Consider the following 22,265-nt stretch of genomic DNA (forward strand, 5'->3'; position numbering starts at 1 on the left):
ATTTTAATACAATATTTATTTGAAACATAGTGCATTGAGTTCGTTTTAATAGCTAACTTTGACTCACGACAAGCTCTGTTAAACGCTTTAGTTAAATCCAGAAATATTGCATGAAGCTTGTTATTTTTCTTAAAATTCGACAAGCAATTTTAAGTTTTATTTGTTTGAATGTTCTGAACCTAGCCAAATTGCTGAAAAAGCTCCTGCAGTATAAATTAAGCCTAAAACGTTCAAAGAGTAATAATTTTTTTATTTAATAAAATGAATGAACAATTTTATCGGATATAAGACATCCAAAAAGATGATTTTTGAAAGAAGGATTTTTTTTGTAAATAAAGCGAAGTGAAAAATAAAAAGTTTTTCTATGGGCTCCTGCTTTTTAAATTTGCATATAAAATATTATGCTAAGACTCCCTTTACGATCGTTTAAAAAACCCATACTTCCTTTAGGCATTTTGCAACATATTTCATAAGCAAGCCTAGAATCAAAAATATACATAAATTATAAGCTTTACTGACCTCACCATCCTTACAGTTATCATAATATCATTTTATCTAATATACACCTCTTAGTCTTATAGCCTCCACAAACTTGTCAATCGACTTCATCAGCATCAAATTAAAAAAAACAAAACCCATTTAAATTCCATGAAAAAACCTATAAAACCATGCCCCGCTACATGCTAATTCCCTCATTACCAAACCCATAGATACATTCCATCAAATAATTACCCAATTAGTCAATATTAAAAAAGAAATTCACACAAATATCACATCAACAAGTTGCTTAAAGAACGTGTTCTCGCGGGCCGCCTTTTAGCCCTATTGGCTCAGCTTGAACCAATAATATCCACCAATAAACAAATCGTTCCCGCTAACTCACCAATGGTGAAACTCTTGGATCGGACCAATAGCGCGCGCAAACCCAACACTTTCCGCCCGCTGTCACCCAGCGTGCGTTTAGTCTTGCACTTCAGTCATGCTGTGTACTCCCAGCACGAAGTTACAACGCTTACCGAGACGAACTCCTTAAGAGTTTTTTTTTATTAAAACTTTAACGTGGTCGAACGCCTTTGTGAAATCCGCGAATAATGCGGTCATCGCGGTGATACAAACTGAACAGTGACTGAAATTTTTGGTGATTTATTGGTTTATTACGGTGATTTTGTTAAAATGATTAACGCATTTATGGATGGAGGGCATCACCATTTGAGCGCCTACGGACTGAAAATGTCCCCGACTCATAACGGTGGTGCGGCCACCATTCCGTCACCACATCAGAACCCTGCGGCAGCCATGACTGCTCCTGATATGTCCGCCAGTCAAAATCACCACTTCCAAACTAACTATGGACATATGAGTCATTTAAATCCTCATCCGACGTATGCGGCAAGGGATTTCTTACTCAGAAGGGACCATCACGACTTTCCCACAGCTCAAACAGCACCTAGTGATTCAATGTTGTTCCATCACCACTCGGAGATGGCCCCGCACCATAATTTACACCTTCCTCCTCACCATCAAATGCTTTATTCCAGAACTGATCATCATGCTGCTTATCATGCTCAACCAAACCACCAGTACATCAACCATCATAGCATGGCGATGCCCCATCACCCAAGTAATATCCACGGGGGATTCTTTAAGTACATGAGACCGATCAAACAAGAGATGCAATGCCTCTGGATAGATCCAGATCAGCCTCCGCCAAAAAAGATCTGCGGGAAGCATTTTACGACAATGTCGGAGATCGTGGGGCATTTGGGGGTTGAGCATGTCGGCGGTCCAGAAATAACAAACCACGCGTGCTACTGGCAAAATTGTGCGAGGAACGGTAGACCATTTAAGGCGAAGTACAAATTGGTGAATCACATTAGGGTGCATACGGGGGAAAAGCCGTTCCACTGTCCGTTTCCTGGTTGTGGTAAAGTGTTCGCTAGGAGTGAGAATTTGAAAATTCATAAAAGGACTCATACAGGTAGGTGTATTTTGATATATTAGTTAAATTTAAGTTTTTCAGTGAAATTTGAGAAGGAATTATTTTTGTTTTTGTCAACAGCTGTGTCAAGCTGTAGGTTCAGTAAAACTTTCCGTCGGAAACGATTTGAGAATAAATGTTGCTTCATTGTAAACTAATAAAATAAAGAAGCATAATATGTATATTACCTGAAGAAACCTCAACTATCCTCAGTTCTAAGAACTAAATTAACTTTACTTACGGATAGATTAGGTTTTAATCTGAAGTTAATCTACCGAGGTAGATATCTTTCAATAGGTAATAAAATGAAACTTATTTAAGATCAGAGGCGTACTTTTTATGAAAAAGTCATTTTTAATTTTCTATTATAGCAGGTTTTTTATAAACGGAATTTATATTCATTAGATGATAATTTTATTTGAATTTCTTACCAAATTGTTTCTGATTTTATTTTTGAAACTTCTTAACCAAAAATAACGATTTTTTGAATATTTTCCTTTGAATTATTTAATTTATGTTAGAAAAATCATAATTTTCTAGTATAATTTCTATTACGATGACGTTTATCATGAAATTCTCCAAACAGAAATTTGATATAAGTTTGTTATTTTGGTATAAGTTTTGTTAAAGTCTCAAAAGTAATTTAAAGTTGAACAAATGTTTAATGCATTAGCATCAATTATTTTTAGGACACTTATATTATTTTCTCTTCCCGATTTTTATTAATAATAATATGCCTTATGTACAAATAATTTTATGAAACTTTGAAGACAAAGCTAGCAAAATAATAAAAAAAATATACAAACACAAAACCGAGTATACATAAATACACACTATAAATCTTAATAATAGTTATATAATTTTGTTTTTACGTTTCAAATAGCATAAAATTATTCACGGATTACAAAGTTAATTAACAAAAATATAATGAAAACTAGCCAGAAATAATAATAAGTTTGGATGAGGATATTTTAAAATGTTTTCTGTCTATATTTTAATATAAAAAATTAATTTAAGAAAATAAGCATTCACAGAAAAATCAAACATATTAGAAATTATATGGAAGACTGGCCAAAAATCATGACCAAATAAGAAATTATAATAGCAGTATTTCTTCTAACATACAGATACTAAAATATATTAATTATTGTTAATGATAGCTTTATTTAAGTTCAATATAATTTAAGTTATTAATGAATTAATGCATTAGGAATATGCAAAATTTCTAAATTAATTTCATTACAAAATCTCATAAATCTGCTCATATTTTCGAGCAGATTTATAAGATTTTGTAATAAAATTAATTTAGAAAATTTTAATTTATCCAGAGAGATTTTTTTTATTTGGAGAAGATAAATAGCTTTCAAAAATAATAAACAAATTTTAAAATATTAATAGCTAAAGTAGAAATTGTAAGGCAGAAATACTGACCAAATAAAAAGTTATGACCAGCAATATTTCTTTTTATATACAGGTACAAAAAAATTAAATAATTAATTATTTCGAATGAAAATATTAATTAACCACTTTAATTAAGTTAATTATAGTCAATGTGTTCACTGATTGAGCTTTTAAGCATGATAAATAAATTTTAAAATACCAATAACGAAAGTTAAAATAGAAATTTGAAAAGCTATTTTTTATATGTAATAAGTAAGCGTTCTTTTTTTAATCTTTTAAATAATCACAAAAAACTAAAAAAAAATTAAAGTTTTTTTATTTGGAAGATATACACATGTTTGGAGTTTTTTAGCAATAAATTAGCACAAAAATTAAAAAAAAATCACTCATCTTTTACACTTCAGACAAAGGACAAACAACAAAAGCAATAAATCAAAAACTACAATATCTAAGTAAAAAAATGGTTTTGGGATAAAAAAAATTAAAATTCATTAAATCTCATAAAAATATTAATATTTATACACATCTGTCACCTATTAACAGCATTCGACAGTGACACATGTTTCATGTAATTTTGGCTAAATGTCAAAAGTTAATTTGGTAAAACAATAATAACAATATACCGTAAAAATAAGAAGATATGGAAATAAAAAAGTCTTTAAATGTATAATACAAAATTTTTAAGTGTTTTATTTTTGATTATAACCAAAATCAGCTGAAACTTGTACAAAACTAACTTTAAAATAAATTACTGTATATAAAGTCTCTTTGTCTTACCCATCGGTTTCACAGAAATTACAGTGAACCAATTATGTTCCTTAATAAACGGGATTTGGCATAACATCAATATTCTATTGGGCTCTATCTGCACGATTTTGAAATTAGTTTAAAAAAATTCGGCTTAAAATGATAAGTTTAACTTAATTCTTTAATAAATTCGTAGTAAATAATGGTAAAAAAACCAGTTTTGGTAATAACTAATTAAAAATAATTAATTATGATTTTAACAAATGTACAAAAAAAATTTCATTTGCTAATAAAATGTAATTACTAGGTGACGCCACCACAGATTTATTTATTTAGAAGAAAAGTGAAATTTATGTATGTAGTATTAAATTTGTTTTGTTCAAACTTTACCACTCTATAGTTCAAAAATTATACTGTATAAAGTATATATATTTATTTCTAAATAGGTTCCTCTTAAGTCAAGCTCTTGTCAAACCTCTTGTAAATACCTTATAAATATATTAATTTAAAATTCACCTGCCAAATAATAATTTTTAAACCTCTAACAATAACCTTTAAAATATTGCAGATTTTTATAAGGCCAATAACAATCCTACTAAACATTTTAGTACCTTTAAATCATCGGGAGTCAAGCATCATTATAACCCATTAGGCACCCGAAAATTGGTATGTCGGAAACAAAAACCCCATTAACCATTACAACCCGCTTATACCTGACCGTCCGTTTCCAAAAATCATTTAAATAAAACGACTTTTAAAGTTTGTGGGCGTGTCGGATAAACAGATCTCCATCGTATTATTGACACAAAGGTTTTTTTTGTCGAAAAACGACAGCGGAGATTTAAAGCTGCTTTTGACAGTTTTAAGGTTCTATACCCGTTCTCGGAATAACGTCCCTTTAATTTCTTTTTTCGGATTATGGTTGTCGGTTCGGAGAATGTTGATGGGAGGTTTATGTTTTTGTATAAAGTTTGTAATTAGTGGTTGTTAAATTAATCCATATAAGCTGAACATTATTTAGATTAATTCTATATATTTTATTTCGAAAAAAAATCATTTTTAGTGGTTGATTAAAACATTCTTAGGTTTAAAATTATTAATTGTAAGAAACTAAAATTTGGTGTTATTGGATGGTGTAAACAAAATTAATTTTGTGTTTATATTAATTAAAATGATTGGAAAAAGAATATAAATTAATTTATAAAAACTCTTGGTGGGAGGAGAGAGGGCAAAGATAAATATATTTAATTCACAGAAGTGAAAACTGGCCAAAATTAATTTTTTAGACGATCCCTTATTTTTTGGAATTTGGAAAAACTAGTAACTTTGTATCTCAGCCATATTTATTAATGTATTAAATAGTATAAAAATATTAAGCTACATATTATTTATTAATAAACAAGATTCAATTTTTTTTGTCTAGGTGTAAGATGCACTTGTGCGCCTTATTCATTAATTATTAATTTCAATTCGAAAACTATACATAAATAATTGAACATCCTTAATACTATACTAAAGCTATTTCCAAGCTTTGAACTTTGATTTTGAACAGTTTATTAAAAGACTTCACAACACAGTAATCACATATACAACTATACAAAAAATAACACCATTGAGGAAAATGTATTAAAGTAATAAAAAATCTTCTTGCAGAATTTTTTTTTATTTTGTATTTCCTTTAATATTGTGATAAGAAGGTTGTATCTTTTGGGTGTAAGAAATGCAAAAAAATTCAAATTTATGCTTTTAAAGTTGATTGGAATAATTAAATTTTCTCTAGCTCTAGATTTCATACTATGAGAGTGATCTACACTTTGATATGGTCATGACACTCGTGAGAGTGGCTATATTAACAAATTGTTGTGATGTTTAATTTTTTTGTGTTAGTTATTTACTCTGTAAATAATAGATAAGTCGGATACAGCCTGGGTCTTCTAAAAATTATTTTTAAAATATATTTATATACAATATAAGTTTGTTTAAAGCATAAGTATATAAATCACTCTAAACCAATATAAGATACTTTAAAATAGATTCTGCCCACTATTTATAAACAATAATAAGTTCATTAATATTTAAAGACATTCTTATATCGTAAAATTTATATATTAGTTTTTTTTCGCACGAGTGGCCAAATATTCAGTGAGTACCGTAAACTGAGGTTACTTGCACACGTTTTCAGCACATTTCCCAATGTACCCCCGTACATTGTAACTTTACAACTTTGCAAAAATTACATTGTACCGACCTATTTAAGGGCTACCCATGGCTGGTATAAAAATTGAAAGAATGCAGCCATTGGTCCCAAAAAAATTTGTTTGTGGGGTGTGCAAGTTACACCATGGTTGGGGCAACTTGCACATCCATGGCAAAAATATTTATAAATTGCATTCTAAAGCATATTCTGTGCATGTTACCCCTTAATCATATGAAAAAAAAAACTATAACAAGGGCCACCGTTATAACCAATTAAAAATCAATATTTTTAAAGAAAAAATAATAATAGTAAACTTCAAAACAAATTCTGTACCTATAAATGCTTAGAAATATTAATAAGAAGTTATTAAAAAATAAACAAACTTTATCTAGCAAAACTTTGGTAAAATAAAGCACATTTTTTGAAAAAATCACAAGTGTAAGTAAAACAAAACATTGGCTAATTATTATTATCAACTAGGAAGTCCTTGTCGGCATCACTCTCATCGACTGGAGATTCATTGTCTTCCGAATCCTCATACCATTCGCATTCAAAATAAGGGTCTTTGCTGTCTTTATTACAGGGTCCACAAATCCAAGCTCGACACTTCGTGCATTGTATCCAATCAATTGCGCCAATTAATCCGCCATTTCCAATTAATCTTGCAGATACCACCCTGGGAGTTATTAGTCTTTCTTTCTCTCTTGCTTTTCCTGGTAGGGAGTTGCTGAGTGCATGGCAAAACGCTAGATGAAGAGGGTCCTGGTTCTTCGGCTGTAGTTCGAAATTCCTCAGGAACGGTTAGAGGATTTTCAGAAATATTAGGGTCTGTAACAGTGCGAGACGCATTACTTTCAGGTTCGACTTTTTTTCCCCTTTTGCGTTTTTTCTCAACCCCTGTTCCACGGCGCTCTTTTAACAAATCAACCAAGCTGTTGTCTAAGACTCTTTCGATGCCTGATGCATCTTCTAGTCCACCAGGAATGCACTTCAAAACTTCGTCGGGATTTACAGGATGCAAAGCAGTTGCTTTAAATCCTGATTTGAGATTCTCTGCTACATTTTAACTTACCTCTTTCCACAATTTGTCCAGTAGGTTCGGAAATTGTTCTTTCGGGATACAGCCTTGGCCGCGTCTCCTTTCTCCACTGATCGAGAATCTCTCTCCATTTTCTTTTCATAGGCGTAAATACGGTTACATCAAGAGGCTGCATTAAATGCGTGGCATTGGCTGGGAAGGGAGTTATGTAGATGTTATTTGTACCACATGCCTCTATCACCTGTGGTGAAAAGTACTTGCTTATCACCAACGAGAATTATCTGGTCGTTATTTTCTCTGGTGGATGTGACGTGAGGCAGGAAAAGCTGAAAGAACCACATTTCGAATAAGTTCATGTCGAACCATCTGCTCGCACTGCTCGCATATTTTGTTCCTCGTGGTCCACCTTGCGTCCAGTTGTCATAAAGATTCAAAGCTTTATATACAACCATTGGTGAAAAAAGGTCTCCATTGGCATTTCCACAAACCATTAAACTGATCGTAGCCCGGGAATGCTCCTGAACTCTTTCCACTCTTTTCGTGTTCCTTGGCACTACCACCTTCCTGGACCCAGGATCATCTGTAACGTTGGTTTCATCATAGTTATACAAATTTGAGCTTTTCACTTCTCTAATTGCTAAGTCAATATTATTAAAGAAATTTAAAACTTCATTACGATCCACTGATGCTCTGGATTTCTTTATGTTTGAAGCCATTCTAACGCTTAAATGGTTCCTTTTTATAAATAATTGTAAGAAATCAGGTCCAGGGAAGTTATTTTTGAATATTCGAATATGTTTTCCTTGTTTGTCCAAGAATTTTTTTATTACGTCACGAATATCAACTTTTGTGAGAGGAAATCCGCAATTTGCTACAACACCCAATGTCTTTGAAATAAGAGCCTCTTCTTGATCACTTAAAACCTTTGGACGACCAACTGATTTCGAGTGTGCTTCGACCTAACGTAGTCCGTTCTACTTTGAAAGTTTCGGCTGCTAATTTCCTCGACATACCCGCATTTACCGCATCTACCGCTTGGCACAAGGCGTTCTCTGAGTAATTCCGGTAATTTCTTCCTCCCGGAGTTTTTTTGTACGTACGAACCATTTTTATACTTTATTTACCTGTATCAACAGAAAGCCGGCGATAAAACACAAATATTCAGTGAGTAGGTACATGCCATTTCATATTTTGATCCATGAATATTCCTAGGCACTTTTGTTTCTGATATGCCCATTATAAAATTGTCATTATCAATTAAAATATTCCTAAAATGAGATCTATTTATTAATTTCGTTAAGGAAAATTTTATGAAGTTTATTTTTGTTACATTCAGACTTAATTTAAATTAATTATGTTTCTAACCAGTTTTTTTTATTTTATTTAATCCCTCAGTGGCAATTTGTTTTGTTTGATTCCAATCTATACCATCAAAAAGCAAAACCGTATCATCTGCATATAAGATAATGGTACCTTTATTTAGAAAAATTTTAAAGAAAGAATTTATGTAAATTATAGATAGAACAAGATCAACAACCTGTACAAAATTCCTATTTTTATAACTTCTTTTTTACTAAAAGTAATATTAATTTTAATGGTTTTTCATCTATTCTGTAAATAGTTTGCCATTAGTGTCAACGTAGTCGCCCTTATCCCAACATGCTCCAAAACTTTAATTACCCTAAGGCACCGTATCAAACGCCTTGGTTATGTCGATAAACATGCCACGACATTTTCTGGTATTGTTTAGATTATTTTAACTGCTAATGGAAAAGTCCATAAAAACCCATATTGCCCGTATTGGGAACTTAACATTTTATTTGATCAGCATGGATTCTTCGCTGGTAGATCTTATGTAACTAATCTTTGCCCGTTTTCTTATGAAGTTTGCAAAGTTGTTAAATGAAAGAGGTCAACTGGATGCTATTTACACTGATTTTAGCAAAGCCTCTAACAAATTGATCATTCATTATTACTACAAAAATTTGCTAATTTTTTTGGACTTCGTCTAGTCTGGTAAAACTGCGCCATTTATATCTTATTGATCGAAGCTAATTTATAGAAAATGAAGTCACTAAGCTTCATCCCAGCTTCTGGTCTATTGTGTGAATTTTTAATGATAGTAAAAAGAGCTATTTATCTTATAAAGATTTATATATAAAAGACAAAAATTAGATTGTTCAAAAATTACATCTTAGATTGTTATTTAAAGTAATATGGATGCGAGCTTTATTTTTTGGTCAGGAAGATTTTTCAGCAATTTTTCTCACCTTTGGTTAGTTACTTTTTATTTGACTCTTAAACCATTATAAAACTGGTAACATATTATATATAAATAAATAAAGTAAACAAATAAATATAAAACATAGGAATATATTCAGAAATATTTTATAGAAAATTAAAATCAATCAGTGTCATTGTATGTAATTCTAAAGAACAACTTTGGTTTTATTTTAATATTCTGAGGATGACTATGAAGTTTTAAATTATATTTTGACATCACAAGCGTAAATTATGAAACCCCATAAAATAAATGTTTCTTTATTAAATCTTGTAACATATTACTCGTAAAATGATATATAAAACATAATAAACACTTACCTCGTATAAATGTGTATGATCGACCCTTAATTAAGATAAGTATGGTCATGAATATACATCCATCTAAGTATCTACTATAAATCTGCTTAATTACTATTAAATTATTTGTTAAATGATAATTAGCTGTCAGATTTATTATTATTTAAGATTGAAGTTATCGCTCATACTTAAAAAAACATATTAAGAGGCATAAAACAAGTTTTTTACGTTTAGGTTTTTCATTTTTAATTAACTATTTAAGTTGCATATTATTATCTAAATATAGTTACACTCTAATATTTTTGCAAATGTTTTTAATTATTTAACGTACAGTTAAAGCACTTTGAAATGTTTTAGTCTACTGCTCAAATTATATTAGATTAGATTAGTTCACTTTTTGTTGAGTATTTAACCACTATAGGGACTTTATATGGGTTTTTCATTTATTCATTTTTTTTTACCAAATTTATTAATAATTTATTTAACTTGTTTTGACTATTGCACTTTTGGTGGTTGTTTTTTTCAGCATAATAGATGATAAAGAAAATCTGTTAGAGTATTTAAAATTCTTAATGTAGTTCAAATTATTTGCATTATTACTTGGGTTGTTACATTGTTTTATGAACAGCAAAATGGCTTTTTAGCTTTTAGCTCAACTAACATTTCTTCTGTTATTTACCCTTTTATTAAAACCTTATTGCCTTAAGGTTTTGTACACTGTAACACTTGGGCATGGGCAAAGGTAGAATTCCAATTAAACCGTAAGTCAACTTGCAATTTTTCTCTAAAGGACACGTAATGAAATTCCTTACCCAACGAAGGGTTGTGTCTAACAATTAATTAATTTTTTGTGGTTCATGTATAATTCATCAGTACATTTTAAACAAAACGTAATATACAAATAATTAATTAATTACAAATCGACATAACTTAAATGGATATTGCATACACTTCTTTAACCCACACTTACTTAATTTACAGATACTTAATAATTTACAAACAAATAGTATAGGCATAACTTAAATGGGTATTGGATACAGTTAGGATTAGAAAAGGAAACCTGTTTAGGATAAATTTGTTAATATAATAAGCAGCTGATAATATGAAAAGCAGCAGATGTACAATTTATGGAAGCAAATCATATAGGTCTAATAGCCTTAAGATCCAAGTAAGCATAAGATCCCAGCTTAAATTAAGATTGATCCTTGATTAATTGATCCATAGATCAACCATGATGAATCAAAAAAAAAAACTTGGTGTATTAAAAATTGAGGTTCGCCAGTTTCTCTATTAAAACTCCGATTTATTTGAAAAAAAATGCAAATAAAACTAGTAAAATAATATAAAAACATACAAATATCTGAAAAATAGAGAAATATTATCTCATTCTCAACGGCCTGGAAGAAAAGAAAAGTGAAGTTATTATCTCTTAAATTTGCTCCATATGCACAGAAATAACATTATGGCTATTTATGCAGTTAAAGGAACGTACTACGAGAACTCTTTTTGATTTCTCTGCTAAAAATTAACAAATCAATATAAAGAGTGACGTGAAAACTTATATTAGATATCACAAAAACCATGACTGGAATAAAATATTAACGAAAATACCCATGTTCAACATATAGTAAATATAATAAATGCCTGAATAAATTTTGAATTTTCTCCAGAAATAAACACAAAACTACCTTAATCACCTAGAATAAAATTAATAATTATTCCAGAAATTTGAAATATACAAGAAATTACTTTAGGTATATACATAAAAACAAAAAATTTAAATACATACTATAACTCTAAATAAAATAAAAAATATATATAATCTGTTTTTAAGTCTCTTAACTAATATTTTGTTTAATATTTAAGTACCCCAATTAAGAAACGAAGTATACACATATTCATTAATAATTCAATACTCTTCAAAGATTCTCCCCCTTTTCAACAATGGAACCAATATATTTAAAAAAAATAACAAAACTTTTAAGGACCATTTTGACAGAGTGAACAACATTTTTTCTTGAAACTTTCTAAATATGAAAACCAATTCTTTGTTTAATATTCAAATAGCTTGATTAAGTTTTTGTTGCTATTTGAAGTGCCTTCTATTATATGCTTTTAATTATATACAAAAATTAAATTTGGATTCTATTTCTAGGAAACATTTTTTTTTTAAATATTAAGGGAAAAAATCCTGAAATACAAAGAGCCCAAAACTGATATCAGCCTTAAAACTAAACATATTTATCAATAGAAATGAATGAGAAAATTAGTGAATTCCAGATAGGCATAACTTAAATGGTTACTGCATACACTTCCGTAATCCGAACTTATTTAACTTACAGATAACCCCTAATTTACAAATAAATAATATACGCATAATTTAAATGGATAATGATTACAGATTAAACTAGAAGAAACCTGTTTTGGTTAAATTTGCTAATGTTGCCTATAAGATTATGAAAATTCATTTGGATAGTTACTCGTATTATATAAAAAACGAAAGATGAACAATCTATTGAAGCACATCATATAGGAGAGTTCCTATAGCCTCAAGATACAAGTAAGCGACTTACATTAAGAGTAGTAAGTTTATTGATCAACAATGGTGAATCTAAAAGACATTGGTATGGACTTTTAAACTAATAATGCAGGAAAGGTCTAACCAAAGGAAAAACCCAGGTCAGAAAAACTTATACTTATAGCACAAAAAACTTAGATATAAGAGAAGGATCAAACCTCCTTCTCCTAAAGCTCCTTGTAATACAAACAATGGCTTTATTCTAATGAATTTTTGAATCAGTTTGATTTTTTATTTTTTTTATAATTTGCTATATTATCAAAAAAAATAGACAAAAATAAAAAATATAAATACATACTACAAATCTTAACAAAAATTATTTACTGAATTATTGTTTAACCTAAGAGTTCGTCTATATTTCTAAATCTAAAAATGAATTCTTTGTATAATATTTAAATATCCCGACTAGGAAACTAAGCATACAAGAGTTTTCATTAATAATTCAATACTCTTCGAAGATTCCCCCCTCTCTCAACAATAGACCCAATCTATTTAACATAAATAACAAAACGTTCAACGACTATTTTGACAGGGCGGGTGACAAAAAAGAAAAAAGCTCAAAAGCGACCCCGATAAAAGCTCGAGTAGGCCGTTGATTGGCCTCTCGAGAGCACTCGAACATCCATGGCACACACACACATGATTTTCAATGGTCTCGAGATCAGCAACTGTTTTCACGGTTTGCTTGTCGATCGAGGGTGAACATTGTTGACTGTCTTGTTGTAGAATGCGTTAATAAGGGTGGTAAATGCGATTTTATGGGTCTCGAAGGGATTTTTAATCGGATCGGGGGGACGACGTTGGCTTAGTGAGCAAAAAAAATGGTTTGTGTTACTATGCGGAATGTATCAATTAAAAGAAACCTTGTATAACGTTAACTTAATTGAATCCAACCCAAGCAAATTAAGTGTAAACATGTAGAATTGATTGCAGACAAATAGAATGTAATCAAGTTACATTAGAGGGAACACCCACCCTCGTTTTCAGTTAATGAGGTTATATTCATTGCGATCGTAAGGATTTGATGGCAAATCACGTTTTCCCTTATTTCAATTTACTTAACGAGTTAGCTATAAATAATAAATATTTTTTATTTAACATATTTTAAACTCGTTTTTTTTCATGTTGTCCATATTAATATACATTTTTTTCAAATCATTTTATTAACAATAAAATTTTCAATAATGAATATTTGAAGATTTTTTTTGCAAATATCTTTCATATTCCTATTATTTTTCATAATATTCAAATTCCTTTGGATTTCTAACAGCATTTCTAGCGAATAATTTTGAACATATTATGCTTTTTTTATAGTTACTTTTTGAGATTTTGTACTTTGAAGCGAGTGAACAATTTAAGACACACTACTACTTAAAAATTCAAATATCTTTGATTTGGTTTTAAAATGAGCTTTGTAGGTAATAGTAAGAGAATATTCTACTTTCTCTTTCAAAAAAATATTCTTCATTACATTTTGAAATTTAAAAAAGATAATTACTTTCAAATGAGACCTCCTTTTCAAATTTCTTAACGGCTGTTTTCTCAGTCATATATTATTTTAATCAAAAGAAAAGTTTGGGTCATATTTCCAGAATTTGTTTTCTGAATTATAAAGGGTCTAAAATTGAAAGCACATTTAAAAGTAAAAATATTGACCGAAATGATATACATTTTTTTTAACTAGAACTTAATACACCGTATATAACTAAAAAAAACGTAATAGAGAAATAATTAATTAATTACAGATAGACATAACTCAAATGAATATTGCATACACTTCCTTAAGCCGAACTTATTTACAGACAATTAATAATTTACAAATAAATAATAAACAACACAGCAAAATGAATAATTTCGTAAGAAGTCCAAAAACTGTCCAAACCGGAATTCCACAAGGTACAATTCTTGGTCCCATTCTGTTCCATCCTGTTCCATTCCTGTTCTTCTATGTTAATACTTTACTGACCTGTTGCTTGAGGGTGAAGCTATTGCCTTTGCGGATGATACCTTATTAATATTTAGGAAGAATATTAAGGGAGGATACGGGAGAAAGTCAGGGATTGTATAAAATTGGGCTGTAATAAATTTAAAGAATGATAAGCTAGTTTGGAGCTATCTCTTAACATCCACAGTATGTTGCCTTTTTTCTCAAAAAAAGAAACAATAAATAGACCAGCTTTCAATTCCATAAACATAAATGATACAGATGTGATTCACTCATGTAACGAAATTAACTACCATGGGTATTATGATAGACCAGAATCTTAAATGGGCGACCCATAGAAGAAAAAGTTGGTTTATATATTCTATATTCTAAGAGAGATATTAAGTTTACATAACTCCTAAATAGAGTTTTTGTTACGTTATGCTATAGTGGTATGGGGCGAAACCTAAAACTTTATTACGACCTTTACAAATTATGCAGAATTACATTCTAAAGGTTATTTATAAAAAAATTACGATAGTATATTTAGTGTTGAAAAATTTTATATTCTAACAACTTATGTCAATACGCATAAAAGAGAAAAAGTCACAATAATCCCTTCTTATCAGACAAGAATAAATGTTAATAGACATTTAGTACTGCCGATCAGCCACAAAACTTTAAATTTAAAATCTTTTAGTTACTTAGCTTCAAAACTATATGATATTCTACTATATCTTGAATTTATAATTTATAAAGCAATAAATTAAAGGAAATAAGCATAACTTAAATGGATAATGCGAATACTTTCCTAAACAAAACGTAGTATGCTAATTTAATTTTAATGCCAAAGTTGGTCAAAGTGAAAAGGTTACAGGAGAATACGGCCTTGGTATACTTAATGCAAGAGGTGAACGACTAAACCAATTCTGCTAGGTAAAAGAATATTGTATAATGAATATGTTCTTTAAATTACCTCCTAAGAGACTAGTCAGAAATCAAATTGATTATCATAATCTTGTTCTAGCAACCGTAAAAGTCAGACTGAAAAGAATTGAAAGGAAGAAAAAGGAAATTAGAAAAGAATTAAACGTAATAAATGCAAAACCAGTAATGTCACGTATATAATAACAAAAGACACCGTGAAAGTTAGAGACCCAACAACCACAGAAGAAAAATTAAAAAAATACCATCGATAACTGCATATTAGAGGATATAAGGCAAAAGAAATAGGCATGGACATTTGACGACATCCTTGAATTAATGTTAAAACAAAGAAATATTGCAATAAAAACAAAATATAAGGAAATTCGCCGGATTCAAGGAAATTCACAAGGTCCTTAACAAGAAATAGTAAGTAGGAAATTATTCATGCAACAAAGAATTTAAAGAACAAGGACGCAGACGGAAAAGATGATATACCAAAGAGTTTATTAAACTCTTTGCCAATAAATAGATTGACGACATAAAAGATATGTTATACCATACAGGTGTATTACCACAGGACTAGTTGATATCTATTTTTATTCCGCTGCCAAAAAAGCCTAGCTTAAAAAAATGCCTGGAATACAAAACCATTAGCTTAATGAATCACACAGTCTCTATTGATATTATTAATTATTTTTTTGTAATAATTCATAGATGAATATATAATGAATTGGAAGAACTTACAGGTTTTTTGGTTTTAAAATGGAACTGGGTACCAAAGAAGCTCCATTCGCTGTACAAGCTCTTATTGAAAGACATAAATATGTCAATGCAAATGTATAACTATGTTTCATAGATATTTAGCAAGCAACTGACAATGTAAATATTTAAAAAGGAGTAAGATATACGTGCATCCTATCTCCTCTATTATTTGATGTATATTCGGAGAAAAAATTTAAAAAAAAACACTGGACAATTCAACAAATGGCGTTATAAATAATGGCGAATGAATGAAGAAGAATTGCCGCGGCTTATGAATTCAGTAGTTACCATCTGCGAAGACTATGGTATAAAACCTAGTGCCATAAATAAAACTAAAACATTGGTAATCAGTAAAAACTCAAATGCTAGAGCTGAAATAACCATAAGAGGGAACATCCTAGTAAGAGTGAATGAAAATCACATATCTGGGCTGCGAACTCATTGATAGTTGGGATTATTTGGTTGAGATAAAGGGTACAATAGAAAAGGCGAGAGCAATATTTAATAACATACGTTAGCTGCTATATTTTAAGCTTAACCCAAAAACCAGGATCTGTGTTCTGAAACGTTATGTTTTTAGCACATTGCTTTATAATGTGAAAACGTGGACAGACACAACATAGAGGGGAGTGAACACCTTTAAAATATGGTGCTACTACAAGATGCTGAGAGTTTCTTCGACAAGCCTTACTACTAATATTCCTAAACCGTATGGAGAAACAAACAGAAATAATGAACACTGTTAGACCATGAAAAGCAGGTTGGACTCATAATGAGGAGCGATTGCGATTCATAATTGACGTAAAAATAGAAGTAAAAAGAAGATCAAGTAGAAAAAGGAATTCGTGGCTCAAAACTTGACAGTGAACGAATATGACTGAAAATGAAATATTTTAAGCGGCAGTTGATAAAGCTAGATGAGCTAATGTAATTGCCAATGTCCTGAGAGAATAAGGTACATACGTCGAAAAGAAGAACCATAATGTGCGAATAATTAGTTAATTACAGAGAAACATAACATAAATGGATATAGCGTACTGTTTTTTGAGCAAAACATAATTAACCAATAAATAATTAATTGCAAATAGACATAATTTAAGTGGGTATATTGCATACACTTTCTTAAGCCGAGCCTATTTGCAGATAACTATTACTGTACAGATAACTAATATAAGCATAACTTAAATGGATATTGCGTATCCTTTTTTAAACAAAACTTAATATATGGAACACAGCCATCATCTTGTTTCTCATCGAAGCAATAAGGGCGATTTTTGCCCCGTCACTCCCCGACCATTCATCATACAGGTGTGATTATTATCTTCGGGGATCTCTATTCAGATGTTTTGTGAACGCGTAGTCTGCTGTGTGGCGGACGCCATTTTTAAACGTGGAATCGATCATCGGACCTGTTACATGTCTGGCCAGACATTCAATTTGTCTAAAAAAAATGGATCGATGTGATGCATTGAGGCGAAATTATTTGTTGGATATTAGTATTTTTGTTTTTTTATACAGGGTGTAGAAAATTAGATAGAAACTCAAAATATTCTCTTGATTTTTTTCCAAAAATGATTTACAAGAAGAAATCCATATAAAGCCATATTTTTTATCTCTCAATTATCCATGTATTTAATACATAATTATCCTTTGAAAGTTCTTTTATGGTTCTATTACGAATGAAAGTTTATTTCCCTAAGTCTAAGCGCGCAAACTGTGGCGTTAAAAACACAAAGATGAAAGTAGAAAATCGAGCGACGGAGCGGTGAAAACCAACATTGGGGTGGAGATGGCAAGCAGATGGACCGAGTGTTTTATCCCTAATGTTTATGAATGTAAATTAAACGGACCCCAGTGAATAGAAATGGATTCTTTTTTAGGGAAAAGGAACGGGAACGTTCTGTTTCTGGTTAAGGGTTTTTTGGGGTACATCAATACTTGACCAGATATTTTGTTTTCATTTGTTTTTGTTAGATGGTAAATTTAATTAAACTTGGAAATGCCTTTAAAAAAATATAGGGTAAAAAATATTTTGAATTTAATAAAAATAATTATATGAATATGAAGATGCACATCTGTTACATTGACTTCGAAAAAACCTTCGATAAGGTTAGACATGAAAAAATAGTCAAAATTCTTAAAAGAAAAAACATAGACGAAAGTGGATAATGAACAGAGCCCAACAATTAGAAATTAGGAGAGGAGTCAGACAGGTTTGTGTTACGTCACCCTTGAGCTAATTTTGGAAGAGGCGCTACTCAACCAGTATATTTTCTATGCAGTATGGATTAAAAATAAACATAAAAACAGTAAAAATATGGTTATAACAAAGAAGCCAAAATATATAATTAAACATAAGTTTTCTAAATCCACAAATAGAAAGAGATCCAAGATGCAAGCACCTGTATTAGAGAAAATATTGACCAAACAGCAGTAATAAAACTAGAATAGAAACAGCTAGACATGCGTTCAAAAAAATGTATTTTCGTTTCAAATTTTAAATGATTTCTTATATTTATTCCATATGCTCTTATCATGTTTATTCACCGGATGGTAGTTACGGGAAGAACACGTTTAAATTTTGGCGTATTACCAATTTTTTATATAATGAATTTGCCAGAAATGTCATATATTAAAATTTTAAATAAAATAAATATAACCAAAAAAAAGTTGCTTATTTATTTCAAAATTGATAGTTGGAGTTAAACAAACTATCGTTTATAAAAATGTGTCTTTTGAATGTTCTAATTTTAATTTCTAAAGAATAAATTAAGTATGTCTACTTATTTGAAAAAGCAGCAGGTGTTGCTTCTAATTTAGGATTTATGAGCTTTTCTATTAATGAAAATTTTATAGAAGAAGCATTAAAATAAATTTTAAAAAATATCACAATATAGATTTCTAAAAGGCTAAATTAAATGAATTCAGTGTAAGGAATGTCACCCTTTGAAGAATCTATAAAATTTACGGGATCACTATTTTTTTTAAGTTTAATAAAAAACGAAGTGAAATTTTAATAAAATTGATTTTGTTTAAAATTCTTTAAAGTTGGCAGGCTTTCTTTTAAAAATGTATTCGATTTTGTTGTTTTTAAATATTGCAAGAATTTTTTTGGTAATTTTGTTGTTGTTTTAAAAATTATGTTAAGAATATTGATTATAGATTAATAAAAGTTATATTTATAGATTAAAAAAAAATAAAACAATTTTAATGTAAAATTTCTAGAAGCCTATAAAATTAAACAGATCAAAAACGTACAAGATTTGTTAAATTTAAAATTAGCCCGATACATTTTTATTGTAAAATAGTAAATATGTTTAAGAAAGGCTAAGTAACGCATAATTTAAATATAAATACACATATTTTATTTTATAATTATTAAATCTATCTAGCAAAGTCATACAAGTCATACAATCATAGCGAATATATACTTATTTCATGGCGTAATCGATGTTTTCATTTTTTATTCAATTTTGCAAATATGTCTTTGTAAATACATATTAATATTTCTTAATGCTTAAATCATGAATACAAATATGTTTAAAAAGGTGAACACGGCATAATTTAAATTGATATCATCTCCCATTTCTATTATTTTTCTTTTTAACGCTTAATTATTAATTTAAAATATAATATTATTTACCAGAATTAATTTTAATTAAATTATTGTTTTGTCACGTAACGACTACTACAATACACAATGTGGAATTAAAATATAAAATAACGCGTTTTATACCAAAAAGGGTTGTAAAATTTTCAAAATTTTTGTAATGAAGAAAAAATGTTTTATATTTATTCATAAATACTTAATAATTTTTTATGTTTAAATATTTTCTTTGCATTATCATTCAATAATTCTAGAAGTTCTTAAAAAAATGTATTTCTCCTAAAACTTGAATTAAAATTATCTTGTTATTTATTTTCCAATTACGCTTTCGCTTATTTTAAAGTCTTAGCATTAATTTTTACTTTCTTTTAATAGAAAATTACCCAAAAACTCGTAAAGATACCTATAGGACATCGCTCAAATATAAAATCTAAATATAAATCAATATTTATATTATATGCAAAATTAGGGAGTAGCATGAAATAATATGATTCTAGATATATCTTAATTGCAACTTGCATTTACAGAATTTAGTATATACTACCTTATACTATTGACTCTTTAAAAAAATTCAATAATTCAATAAAACCAAGTTTTAAGCACATGTTTCTCTAAAATTTCGTTTTTCGTAGCATTTAAAACCTTATTAGGATTACTTTGACTTTACAAATTAAATTTCAATAACTCTTATTTTTGAATCAGGAACCGATTATATTTAATAACTTTTACTTATCATTTAAAAACTTATACTGCTAAGGGCATCTCTTCACAAAATAATTATAATTTTCGCATTAGTATTATTATTTTTCTTGATTGTTTCCCTTTTCCCTTTGATTGTTTGACCTCTTTAAAATGTTAACAATTCTGTTGTTTTTAACTTGGGATAAATACATCAACTTTATTAATTTAACTATCCTAGATTTTTCAATAAGTTAATATTAGTTTACTTAATTTTAGGCACCTGGTATATAAATATTGACGTATTATCCACCTGAAACAAATCTTACTTTAAAATAAAAATAAATAAATCAATATTTCCAGCAGTAACTCATTTACCGGATATACAAAATTTATTAGTAAGTAATAATGAAGCTAATGAAACTATAGTTATTTTAATTTAACTACTAAATTACAAAATAATTTTATTTTGTAATAAAAAGAAAAAGAAGAGACAAGCCAAATATTAGTGCACTTACCAAATACAAATTAGTAAATAAATACATTATCATGTTACAATAGTTCGCGTTTGATAAACTATAAAGAACCTGAAATATGTCAATGTTATTACCAAAGTGGATAAGTATTTTGAAGACAGGACGCACGCAGTTAAGCAAATTCGGATTTCTTAAATTTTGTCTTGGAATTTTAAAACTTAATTTATTAAGCAGATTAATGTAGTCAATTTTAATATGTAATAGATTATGTACAAATGATATGGCAATAAATTTTCTTCAATTGCCCAAGTTAATCATATTAAATATAAAGGATCCTGAGAAGTTCCCCTTTATGGATATAGTCCATCCTGTTTAAATTTCAAATACTTAACAAACTTGTATTAATTCCAGAGAACTTATATGGGTTTAAGAAATTGGGTGCGAAACAATTATACAGTATTCCAATTTTGATTTTTCAGAGAAATACCAAGATCTTTAATATTATTGCAACTTATTAAATCAAAAGAATTAATTTGTTAAATGTAATTTATTATTTCTCCTTTCTAGAGTATGAAACTATAAAACATTTAAAAATATTTAAATTTAGCTTACTGTAGCTGTTAACAATTAGAAACGGTAGAAACCCGACAGAGATTTTTAAATCGTCTACAACTTCTGACATTCAAGGCATTCTGGTAGATCATTTATAAAGAGCAAAAATAATAAAGGAACCTTATTTGAGCCCTGAGAAAGCCCCGATTTAGCAACGTACCTTATAGATTTAAATTCTACTTCAATAAGTTAATGTCTTTTTTGTAGGTAAGATCCAAGAAGTTTTAATAACTATTCCAATTTCTGTTATAAAACATGTAGGTCGATCTGATCAAATGCCTTTTGAAAATCGGTATAAATTACATCAACATATATTAAATAATTTGAAGAACTTACACAAAATAGATATAGTTTTGTAATTAAGTAAATCACATTTATCTCTGTTTTTAAAAATTGGAAGGGTTGGAATTTGGAACAAGTTTAAAAACTCCTAGAGGTGATAGAAGGGTTAAAATTAAAATACAGAGGTGACGTAAGAGCCTAAATGCAGTCCTTAACGATAAACCTAGAAATCTGGTCCACACCGAAAGTTATTTTATTTTTAATTTTTTTCTCTTAATTTTAGGAACAAAAATGGTTTAAATTGACTTGATTTTAAAGTCTGTTATGTGTGCAGAGTTTGATGCTATGCCAGAAAACCCTTTTTTGTCTGTACAAAAGACCAAAACTCGGTGCGGTACATACGTTAAATTCATAATTTTATTTTATAATTTTTATGTGACTATTAATTAAATTTCTAAAGTAATAAAATGATCTGTT

General features: G+C 29.2%; 1 protein-coding gene across 1 annotated transcript in view; it reads left to right on the forward strand.

The window, feature by feature from the left end:
* Positions 1-938: 938 nt before the first annotated feature.
* LOC126744027 (zinc finger protein ZIC 4) overlaps positions 939-22,265 on the forward strand; it is a 51,504-nt gene continuing 30,177 nt past the window's right edge. Inside the window, exon 1 of the mRNA XM_050451338.1 lies at positions 939-1,978. Within this exon, the coding sequence (XP_050307295.1) occupies positions 1,174-1,978 (805 nt within the window). The 5' untranslated portion in view covers positions 939-1,173. The remainder of the gene's footprint in view (positions 1,979-22,265) is intronic.

This window comes from Anthonomus grandis, chromosome 13 (genome assembly GCF_022605725.1).
Source record: "Anthonomus grandis grandis chromosome 13, icAntGran1.3, whole genome shotgun sequence".
Taxonomy (NCBI): domain Eukaryota; kingdom Metazoa; phylum Arthropoda; class Insecta; order Coleoptera; family Curculionidae; genus Anthonomus; species Anthonomus grandis.